This window comes from Garra rufa, chromosome 12, assembly GCF_049309525.1.
Source record: "Garra rufa chromosome 12, GarRuf1.0, whole genome shotgun sequence".
Lineage (NCBI taxonomy): Eukaryota > Metazoa > Chordata > Actinopteri > Cypriniformes > Cyprinidae > Garra > Garra rufa.
Genome location: NC_133372.1, coordinates 16,504,548 through 16,516,819, shown reverse-complemented (window position 1 = coordinate 16,516,819; position 12,272 = coordinate 16,504,548). Strand labels below are relative to the sequence as shown.

The window sequence follows — 12,272 nt, the reverse complement described above, 5'->3', positions numbered from 1 at the left end:
AGCGTGGGCAGGGGGAGCGAGGTCCACAGAGCTCGCCCAATCCTCACTGCCTGACGCCAGGATAGAGCAGGAATCCTCCTCCTCCATCATGGCCCCCTTGTCAGCGGCGTCGATGGCAGCGGCGGCAGACAGCGGCCACTTCACGTCCGGGACGGAGGCTGACGAGATCGGTGAAGCAGGCGAGCGAACCAGCGAGCTTTGTTGGCTGGGGGGAGGTTCCGGGGGCCCGCTGGGCACGGCGCTTTTTACGGCGCGACACCGCGGCGGGCGAGGGAGCAGTCTCTGCGAAGAAAGCCAGGCGAGTCCTCAGAGTCGCCATAGGCAACGCCTCACAGTGAGGGCAGCCGCCCTCAGCGAGCGCGATCACTGCGTGCTCCTCACCCAGGCAGGAAACGCAGATGACATGGCGGTCCCCGTCACTAAGTGAACGCATCTTTAGAAAGACGCTTTGCTCTTTTGTGAAAAGTGTGTATCGCAGCGGCGACATACACTGTAGTGTGTAAAGGATATGGGCGCCAGAAAGCGCAGCAGGAAGGCAAGGAAGGCGGCGCGGCCAGCAGCTTCGGTGACTCGTCCCGCTGAGATGCTTTCAATCGACGGCGCAGCTTCTTCTCCAGCTCCAGCGATGCGTTTGCTTCGCTTGAAGGATGAAAAATCAGATAATAGCTGCCTGCGAGCGGTATTTATAGGCCTAGACCACGCCCATTTTGGCGGGACGTGACGCAGTGGGCGCGAAGTGCCCTTATTGGATCTGGCGTCACGCCAGGCCTCGCTCGATAGGCTGCTGCAGTTGCCGCAGAGCAGCCAATAGGCGCGCGAGCTGTATCGCCTATGTCTGTATGCTGCTGCAACGCGTTTTACATTACAAAATTAAGGATAATTTTTGGCTTCAATATCTCGCGGAAAAGGATTTTCCCCTAGCGTAAGATATCTTACGCAGTACGAGAGACCTCTCATAAGAGAACATGGTTCAAGACCCCTGGATTCGGTTTTATTTTGCTCCAATATGTCTGGCTATTTTTGAACAAGAATGCATCTTATGCCGAGTTCAGACTGCACGATTTTAGCCCCGATTTTGACTCACCGACAAGTTTTGAGAAATGGCCGACAAATGCCCGAAATCACAGGCAAATCGGTGCTTGTTCACGTGAGTGACAATCATACAGTGTGAACTACCAAAGACGCGATCTGAGAGAATCGCCACCCGTGAGATATTTGGCATGCTAAATATCTGGACCTGTCGGCGATTCAAAATCATGCCGTGTGAAAATCACATCGGCGATTACCTACAGCCAATGAGACAGCAACATCCAGGCCAGCGGGAAGTTGGGAGGAGTTACGAAGGTATAGACCACAATATCAACAAGCATAGTTTCGGCTTCTTTTTTTTCGCTGCAAATGAGTGCACATGCAATTTGTATGACAAGCTTCTTGCGGGCTATCATTTTTTTACAATAATCCCAGTCTCACGTGAGAACTTGCACGCCTGACCTCGCGTTGTTTCCATGTCACTTCTCGCGTGTGTTTGGTTGTGAGACGTAGTTTGCGGACCGGGACAAAGTTGTCGGCGATTCTTCCTATTGTGAAGTCATGCAGTGTGAAACCCCCTGTCGCCGATCCATCGTGCAGTGTGAACACAGCAGCGACGGAATGCTACCCCAGATAGTCATGCAGTGTGAAAACATCTGTGACGCGATTGCTTTGAAAATCGTGCAGTCTGAACTCAGCATTATGTAAGCTCTCCCTATAAAATGTGTCTGATTGGTGTGTCAACTGGATCTGAATCCAGCATAATAAACAGGGCTTCTGTCATAATTAGTTGACTAGTCAATCAAGCACCCCATATACTAGTCTGTTCTGAATGCATTTCTAAAAGCAAAGCCTTTCCTTTTTCTATTATTATCCATATGATATTTTCTGGTCACTTTAGCATTATTGTGCTTTCCCCTCAAGGACTAATGTCTGCTTTCTGCTGCTGAATTTGATATTGCAATACTTGTTTCAATGTTAAACCTTCAACTCTATTTGACACCAAGAGAATCTAGAGCAAACCTAAGCTGGATAAAGCCTAAATAAATGTTTTTAATGCATGTTTAATATTGCAAATATAAATATTCTCTTTATATTTAAAATACATTCCTATGAAATTTACCATAGGAGCTTAACTAAAGCCTAATCTATCAAATACCCTAACTAAAAAGGATTAGTTCACTTCCAGAACAAAAATTTACAGATAATGTATCTTGTCTAGCTCTCCGATGCACATGCATACTCTGTGCACTCCGGTTCAATCCAGTTAGGGTATGTTGAAAAACTCCCATCTCATTTTCTCCTCCAACTTCAAAATCATCCTACATCGCTGCAGAAGTACCAACCCAGCATTCACAAAATACGCATGCACATGCGCACATGAGCTGGGATGTTTAGAGCCCTTTGAAGCTGAATTTAATCTGCATTTTGGAAGTTCATACTCACGGGCACCATATAAATCCACTATATGGAGAAAATTCCTAAAATGTTTTCCATTAAAAAAAAAAAAAAATTTCTTTATGACTGAAGAAAGAAAGACATGAACATCTTGGATGACAAGGGGGTGAGTAAATTAATCTGTAAATTTTTGTTCTAGAAGTAAAATAATCCTTTAACAAATGACATTCAAATGTTACATATGTATTAAGATTGTACCTTAGACCAGTCATAGCTGGAAGCATAGGCAAATATGTTCCCATTGTTATTGAAGCAACAAGCCGTTATTGGTTGATCTAGTTGTTCAGAGGTCTTCAGCTTAGTGCGGGCATCTTTATCCCAGAAACTGAAGCGCCCATCAGAGCCTACTGTCGCCAGAGTGCCATGGACGGGGTGAAAGGAGATAGCATTCACCTACAACAGAGAAACAAACAGCAAGACCACAGTCTCTGTTTATTATACAACTTTCATTTACTGAATATTTTCTTTCATAACTTCAGACTAGGCTAAATGCTTAAGTAACCTATTGCACTTCAAAGATACACAAAACCTAGAACACTCACAGCATAAATATCTTGGGGTGTGGCAGTATTGGTTCCATTGGACCTGTGGCACTTAAAGGTAAAATTGTCCTTGGCTCTGGATTAAAATAGAAGTATCAGTAAGACAGTAAGATAGCATACATAATCAAAATCACCCTAAAAAAAAATGCTGCTTTTTCAAGTAGTTAAAATGAGCGGAAGTAATTTAACATTTCTGTCACAACTTCATTTCATAATGCACTTAAATTTATAACATTTAAGTTAATTATTACATTAATAATTTGTTGAAATAACTAGGCAGTAGATCTGTAGTTCCCAGCATACTTTACATGGAACTGCACCAGAAACGTAGATGTTGAAATTTAATTTTATGTTTTTCAGAGACTCTTTTTACAGAATGTGATCGTTTTAAACGTGCTATTCTTAGTTGTTATCTAACACAATAACTTGGTTTATTAGTTAACATCTTTTATTTAAACTAGTTTATGTCTCATTGTACGGACCTAAACTAATTGGTGTGAAAAAGGATCCTTAATTTACATTTACATTTATTCATTTAGCAGACGCTTTTATCCAAAGAGACTTACAATTGGGGAATACAACAATTTATGTTGTTGTTGTTGTTTTTTGTTTATGTACTGTATTAGCTGTTAAATTTACAAACCAGCAATGAATTTTTTGTGGATTGGAAAGAAAATCAGATACAGACTCACGGGTTAGGTGGGTTTATGTAATGAATGGCAACTCGTCCCTCGATGCTGCCCAGTGCAAATCCAGTAGGTTTACTCTGCTTGTCCTTAAAGATAGCCACACAGCGGTGCTGTTAAACAAAACACACAAGTAATGGTGAAAATGGACTCAGAATCAACACAAAAGTTGAGAACTTACACAGAACAACTACAAAAATGTTAACAAACTAACCCCCCAGTTTCAAAGAAAAGACAAGCCTAGTCCCAGACTATGTAAATATGAGCTGTTTCAACTGAAAGAAACTTGCACCGACAGATCTTAAAATATATCAGTGCCATTGTTCTGTCTCAAGATGGACACCAGTAATGTGTTTTTTTTCTAAGGCACATTTATCAAATGTACTTATATGTCCTTAATGAACTATGGCCTTATCCTAACTTTGTCCAAGTCTGTGAAACCAGGCCTAAAAGTTCAGTGGAGGTGAGCAAAGATTCACTCATTTTCAATGAGAATCACTTAAAATTCCTGCCAATTCATACACTTAAGAGTCGCATTTTTTTCATGAGTTTGTGTTGCCTAATAATCTATTTAGAATGCGAAATATTGAACTAATTGTAATTTGTTTTAGTAATGTATAATAGTCCAAACCAAAAATACTAATTTTAAAATTTTCTGGCTTGCCAAAATCAATGGCAGAATAAGATCCTCCATCTAAAAAAAAATTACAATAGTTTGACTACAAAAAGAACTGGATTATTAAATGACACAGACTATAAAATATAGCTTTCAGGATAGCATTTTGTGCATTTGTGCAATTTTACATAGCGAGTAGTTCTATCTGAAATATACACTATAGTCACTGGTAAAATGAAACATTCCCACACTGGTCATGAGTAAACTCCAAAACAAAAAGGAAAAAAGAAGAAAGAAACAAACATTCTATGTCTAGATCACTTAATAACTTAAGCAAATAAATATAGTAAACAAGATAAAAACAAATTATTTCCATGTTTTTTCCACAAAATTCTGGTTTATAATGTATTCAAAGTGCATACTCTCCGTCTCCTACCTCTTTTACAAACACACACACACACACACACACACACACACACACACACACACTCGCAATGTGTTGTCAGTGCTGCTTTTTTTAATTGGTCAAATAGTTTAGCAACAAAAAAATAAATAAAAATAAATCTATATGAGATTTCAAATGACACATAGCGGCGAATGTCTTTAAAATATAACGCCTGAACAATATTTGAGGTGTGGTAACCATAAAACAAGTATAAGAAATGACTCCAGCCCATTGAAAATAATTAGGGATGCACCGATACCAATCGGTCGATAAAGCTTGCGCGTTTTGTCAGTAAAGCCGGTTCTGTAATCAGCGGTAAATGCCATCAGGTGCGTGATTTCACGTTGAGCTGTATATACTACACACAGCCGTTGTTTACCGACGAGCTGCGCATAGCAATGTTCATTATCAGTGTGAATGTGCGCAGCTCATCAGTGAACAACGGCTGTGTGTAGTATATACGGCTCAACGTGAAATCACGCACCTGATGGCATTTACCGCTGATTACAGAACCGGCTTTACTGACAAAACGCGCAAGTTATCGACCGATACATATCGTGCATCCCTAAAAATAATACACAACCAACCTTCGCTTTGTGGCTGCATCACCACCCCGGGATGCATTATTTTCTAATAATTCAACGGCCCATCATCAATTATTCCTTACTTAACAATTAGCAAAGCATTTGTTACAGTATTTATTAGTCTTCGTTACTTTCAAAAAAAAAAAAAAAAAAAAAAAAGTGTATTAGTAAATGTTGAGATTAACTACAATTAATAAATGCTTTAGTATTTTTCATTGTTAGTTTACTTTAACAAATGTAACCTTACTGTAAAGTGTTACCACATACATTGTGACAATAGTCAAATAAATAAAAGTATATAAAAAGTGGCATTATTATCCTAATTTGTATGCTACAGTAATAAAATGCTGTAATCCAATATTTTATGTAAAATGCTAAGTAATGCTGAGTATTTTGAAATTCAACCAAGACTGACCTGATGCTTCAGAGGTGACTCTATACGTCGAAACTCTGAAGGCTGATTTTCCAACTGGTAAACAATAAGACCACGTTCTGCAGTGGCTACAACAGCCATAGGATATACCTATAAAAGAACATCAAGATATCCATCAAATGCTTTCAGTATATGATTTAGGTAAAAACTATTTTATGCACCACATTAAGACGTTAGAGATCAGTTGTTCACTGCTAATACACACACACACACACACACACACACACACACACACACACACCACCAGCAGTCAATTACACTGTAAGATTACAAGAGCTGTCCAAACTGATACTACAAAAAAGTGCTATATCTGTTAATATTTTTATCTAGAGCCAAACATGCTTCAAGCCCTTCATGCATGTACATTCTCTCCCCTGGAAAAGCACTAAAAGAGCAACAGATGATGCAGTTATTTTAACAACAGTAGCAGAAACACAGAGTAGCAAAATAGATTGATACTTTTGCTAAAACACAGCAGAAAAGACAACGCCACATTAAGACAACGTTAGAGGTCAGTTGTTCACTGCTAATACACACACACACACACACACACACACACACACACACCACCAGCAGTCAATTACACTGTAAGATTACAAGAGCTGTCCAAACTGATACTACAAAAAAATTTAATTAAATTCAAATCAAATCCTTTACCACATCAGCACAGTAACACCTCTCTGGCATCTGCAGGGACATCATGGGGTTTGGGGAACGTGTATCCCAAAACTGTCAACAAAAAACAATGAGAGACAATGAAACAGTTGTTAATTTATTCTAGACCAATATTTGCAATATTTGGTTAAATAAATATTGTAATTATTTTATCTAATATTGCACACTAAACTGTGACACAATAAATGTTCAACACTAATAAACATTAATAAGCACTAGGCCATTTTAGGATTTAGATTTCAGTTCAATTGTGCAGCCCTAAAGGTGGTGAAGATGGGTTCTAGTACCTTTAGTGTTTTGTCCCAACTGCCAGTCATAACACAGCTGTAGTTTGGTGCTTTAATCCAGTGAATTGTCCTGATTGGGCCTTCATGCTTGTCAAAGGAAAAAAATTGTAGGACATTAATCATACTGTAAACCAAAACAACTGAAATACATATACTAAAAGTATAAGCATAAGAACATATTAGAAAAGCAAATTAACTGCTTACTTGTGCTATCTGAATGGTCTGATTGCTGTTCAGATCCCACATCTTGGCAGTTTTGTCACAGGAGGCTGTAAAGACTTTACTGCCATCCTGTTAACAAAATAAGCAAAATCAGGTAAAAAAAAAAAAAAAAAAGACACCAGATGTCAGGGTGTAGTAATTCAAAATGAATACAGAACATAGGACTCTGGTATATTCGGTTCTACTATTGTTTGTGTAGTACAAATATTCTGACCAGAATACCTACTTGTAACTAGGAGTGTGCAATATCACAATTTTTGATCTTTGAAAATTAAAGTGTCTCCACAATCTGATTTTGAATTGTATCACACCAAATGCTCAGGGCTGTTATGGTCATGACCTTTCAGTGCTATATCTGCTAATATTTTTATCTAGAGCCAAACATGCTTCAAGCCCTTCATGCGTGTACATTCTCTCCCCTGGAAAAGCACTAAAAGAGCAACAGATGATGCAGTTATTTTAACAACAGTAGCAGAAACACAGAGTAGCAAAATAGATTGATACTTTTGCTAAAACACAGCAGAAAAGACAACGCCACTAATAAAATGATTTTTATCCATCACACATATGAATCTGACCTTTCCAATAAACCAGGTTTGTGACTTGTCTCCATCCACATTTAGCATTATTAGTGAACTGACAACCGAATTTTGCTGCAGTGTGTACGTGGCCTTTGAGAATATGCAAAATTGTGTCCAGTGATTGTGATTCTTAAGCAAACAGTGGTGCCTCCAGGATTTTTTTCATAGGGTGGCCGAAAGGGGCCAGTAAAAATGTTAGGGTGGCACAATACAATACAAAAAATTAAATGCCTAAATCTGATTGAAGACAATAATTTTTGGCATTATTTCTGGTAGCATATAAAGTTATAGGCTTCAAAACTTAAGTATTACTATGCTCTGTACAGAGCAAAATAGAAAAGTCGCTCTGCAATTTAACTGCAAATAACCTCGTCTTTATTTGGAGTGCAAATTAATTTAAAATAAGATTAATAATAAACAAGAAATCATAGATATTTAATCGGCATATTCATCAAAATAGACAAGCTTAATACAAGTGCAGCCCGAGCCCGACAGGCAGCATCGAGCTTGCCTTCAGGGCAGTTTGAAGAGTTGCGCGATCAAGCGCATGCAATAGCCTAAAGCTTGCCACGAAGCACAGGCAGAGGTAATTAATTACAATGAATATGTCGGGGTAAATAGTAAGGTAATATTTAAAAAAATAAAAAAAATAAGCTGACGATCCTGACACGCCATTTCCTCATTGGACGCGTCTTTAGAGAGAATTGCATTTTTAAGGATTTCATAGCCTAATAAAAGATTTTGCTTTCGGTTTCGGTTAATTATTGTAAAACGCTTCTGTTCAAGACCAAGATGACAGAATCAAGGCCGTAACCAGGGTTTGAAAATAAACTAAAGAGCAGGAGACGTTTTCCTGCTGGCCAGTAGCCTATTTCATTCTGTAACAAACAGATTTGTATTATGCTATTGTTTTTGATAGTGTTATACATTTCTTTCAGATAATAACGATGATCACTGCGTTTGTCTTACCGATTGTGGTATCTTCCTGTCAGCAATTAAGTTACAGATAGTCTATAAGCTTTTTTTTTATGAATGTACAATGTTGCCAGATATTGCTACGAAAAACTAGCAATTACAAAAAAAAAAAATATATATATATATCCGAAATAAGTTCAAAGCTTGTGTTTTGTAAATATGATTAAAATATCACTAACACTAACGTCAACTTTCCACTTTATCAACGTCCCAAAGTGTCACACTAAATTGGAAAAACAGTCAAAAAACACGTATAATAGGTGGATCTGGCAACAAACAGAGGCTGCACCCGCGCTCTCAAGCCCCGTTCACTGCGCTGACTTCTCGCAGCAAGATGAATTGCAAACACTCATGTGGTATGAGGTGGCTAAATAATCGGTTAATTAAACGGCTAAATAATCATTCAGAGAGCTTGATATTTTATTTTTGAATATAAAAAAAATGACCGAATTCCGGACCTCGGTGACCTCATACTGGCTATGGCCGTGGACAGAAGCGCATCTTCTATGCAGGGGCGTCGGACTCGGACAGGGGGTAATAGTGGAACAGAGTAACAGAGGCCCTTGGCGAGGAGGAGCCCATCGCGAACCCCTCCCCTCCCACTGAACGTGGTCTTCTATGTTTTCTTTTTTTATAAAGTCAAAAAGTTTAAAGCCCAAAATTAGCTTTCACTTTCCGCATGCACAAACGATTGGGTCTATCAGCGTACATTTATATAGGTTAAATGTTTATACTAACATGTATAATATGATTGAACAGTTTGATATCCAGAGATTTTATTTTAGGCAAGTCGTGATTATTTGAGAAGGCTAAATCAAACATAGGCTATGATCGACTCGCTGGTCGTTTTGAAAATCAAAAACTAACATTTAACGAACAAAACAAAACAAAAAATGCTCCAAACGCTTTTCTAAATTAACTTAAAATAATAACGAAACGAAATATAATATAATCTCTTTGTCATTGCATACAAAACTGAACTATTTATGCATGCTTCGCGGTGCGGCTGCGCTTGTGAGAGTGCTTGAATTCGCCGCAACTCAAGAGGTGGAGGGGTTGAGAGCGTACTCTACATTACACATCATAGAAGTTTATTATATTTATTTCTAATATTGTGTTTTGTCAATGTCCGTGTTAATTTATAAAATAAAATTATTATTCTAAAAAACTCCACTCTTGCTGGTTGGGGGGGCCAATGGGGTGGCCAGTGTCATTTTAGGGGTGGCCGCGGCCCCCCCTGGCCCCCCCTTGGAGGCGCCACTGTAAGCAAATACATATATTTTCATTAAAACAGACTGTTGGTTGGCTGAAGTTTATAAAATAGGTTACTAAAATGTATAATGCATGAATAAGCTTACATCACTCCAGCACACATCCAGCACTGGGCCTGTGTGCATCTGCTGGGCTTTAGGGACAGTCTGACCATTATCTTGAACCTCCCAACACCGCACCTAGGTATATACAATACATAAAAATGTATCGATTACAAACTGACAGAAAGGTTCTTTTAACAAGAGATATTTCATTAAGTATAAATGAGATGCAATTACATATATCTAAGTGAAATTTAGAAGATGTACAAATATAGAAATAGTGACACAGAAACCATATGAAAATTTATATTTAAGACAAGAGAAATGGCGATGCCAACGGCTTACGTCATTGGCCCACGAGCCTCCGATGAGAAAGTTTCCAGGCATCGTAGGAGGACTGAATGCCAAGCAGCTTATGCTGTCATCGGGTGGCGATGTTACTTCAACATCCTGTTATCAACGACACCCCAAATAAATTAACATACACAAAAGCTTATTTGTAGGTATATTATATTCTGTATATACCTTCATTGGATTATGACTGTCTGTAGTGGTGGTGCCAAATACACCTGTTCCCCCGGACCCAAAGCCCGTGTTCGTCCCGAATAAACTCATTTCAATCTGTTACAAGCTGATCAAAGAAGAATGGGTCAGACCGCATCAACGTCACATACAAAATAACATTAACACGTGACGACTACAATACCTACACTGATTCAGCTGGTTTTAATGTTAATATTAATCAACCACTGCTATACTTAAAGCCTCTTAAATTAATCTGGTAGTCAGATTATGAAGTGAAATATTTAAATGTACTTCACGTTTACATGCATACAACCACAAACCGTAAAATCGGGTTTTAGTAGTCTTCAGCAAATACAAATCAATTATAGGCCCGGGCGCCCTCCAAATAAAATACAATGATCTATCAAAATATCTTAATCAACTAAACTCACTAAATTCTGTGGAAATATTTGGTTATTCCCATAAACCCGGTTCCCGCTGCTGAAACGATACACACACACACGCACTGCAATAGGCACTTCCGTCGCTCAGTTATTGAGGACGTGCTTTGATGACGTCATCGATTGGTTTTTACCATAGGTTTTTACATACGAATTTTTATTTTATTTATATATATATAACATTACAACATTTCTGTCGAGAACAAAGAACATGAAAAAACAAATAGGCATATTGAGATATTCAGTAGTATATTTACTACGAAAATCTTCAGGGTGCAACACAAAAATACAAAAATGCTGTGGTGTTGCTTTCACTGTGAGACTGTCTGAGTTGCACCAAACTGAAATGTTCTATCAATCTTAAAGCCATGAACTTTATTTCTCTGCAATGATTGCAAAAGCACATTTTTGAATGCCCTTTAAAGACTGGTAAAGCCAGGTGGTGCATATTGCTCGACTGGCTACTTTGTACTAATTTACCCTTTAGGGACATGTTCTTTTAAAATAAATTTTATGTAGCACCCCCACTATAACATTTTGATACTATATATTGACTGATAAACATAATTATTTTCCCATAAACTTGGTATAATTTGGTGCATAACATCCCATTTAATAGCTTGAATTAATTTTTCTACTTAGTTAATTGTAGAATAAATTCCACAGGAGGATTAGCTCCCAAAGATGTACTATTCAACAAGTATCCAATCTGCAGTCATATGTTTATATGCAAGTTTCATGTTTATATACAAAGTGTCCACAACAAAAAAATACCAAATAGAAATTCTGGCACATCTTATTCAGTTGACACAAAGGGTTGTTCTTTCTTTCTTTTGTTACATTGGAGTTTTTCACCTTTAATGGTCAGGACAGTAGGAGGAGAGGCAGGGAACAATGTGACAGATGAGGAGGGAACAGGAGCAGGAAAGTACCTTTAGCTTGGACTCAAACTTATGCTGTCTGAGGTGCGTGCCTTCATGCCAATGTGCTGCCCACAAGCCATACGGCTCTGACAGAGGTCACTGTAAGCTTAGGATACTACATTTACATTTAGACATTTAGCAGACGCTTTTATCTAAAGCGACTTACAAAAGAGAACAGTGGAAGCAATCAAAATCATCAAAAGAGCAATAACATCTGAGTGCTATGACAAATCTCATTTAGCCTAACACAGTACACGTATCAGTTTTTAAAATTATATAATAAATAAATTATATAATAAACAAAAAGAAAATAGAATAAAAAAAGAAAAAGAAAGCTAGCAAGCTAAAAATAGATGCTATTCCTTCTTCTCACACGTCTCCTGAGATAAAAAAGTAGTTTTGAGATCTGTTTTAAATCTTTAAATGAGGCAAATATGAGACCACCAGAATATTGAGGTTAGGAAAAAAATTTGAGCAAAGTGTGTTGATGAGAGCACATTTGAAAGCTTTGAAAGAGACAATGTGAGACAACCAGAGT

At 38.2% G+C, this 12,272-nt stretch overlaps 1 protein-coding gene across 1 annotated transcript; it reads right to left on the bottom strand.

Annotated features, from left to right (window-relative positions):
* Nucleotides 1-2,652: 2,652 nt before the first annotated feature.
* Nucleotides 2,653-10,898, bottom strand: rae1 (ribonucleic acid export 1). The gene is made up of 11 exons (XM_073852412.1): nucleotides 10,803-10,898; nucleotides 10,372-10,477; nucleotides 10,192-10,296; nucleotides 9,892-9,984; nucleotides 6,960-7,046; nucleotides 6,756-6,842; nucleotides 6,451-6,522; nucleotides 5,776-5,883; nucleotides 3,722-3,828; nucleotides 3,030-3,105; nucleotides 2,653-2,880 (listed from the first exon to the last, which is right to left on the bottom strand). The coding sequence occupies exons 2-11, from the start codon at nucleotides 10,459-10,461 to the stop codon at nucleotides 2,674-2,676; spliced, it is 1,032 nt and encodes a 343-aa protein (XP_073708513.1). The 5' UTR covers nucleotides 10,462-10,477; nucleotides 10,803-10,898; the 3' UTR covers nucleotides 2,653-2,673.
* Nucleotides 10,899-12,272: the final 1,374 nt, after the last annotated feature.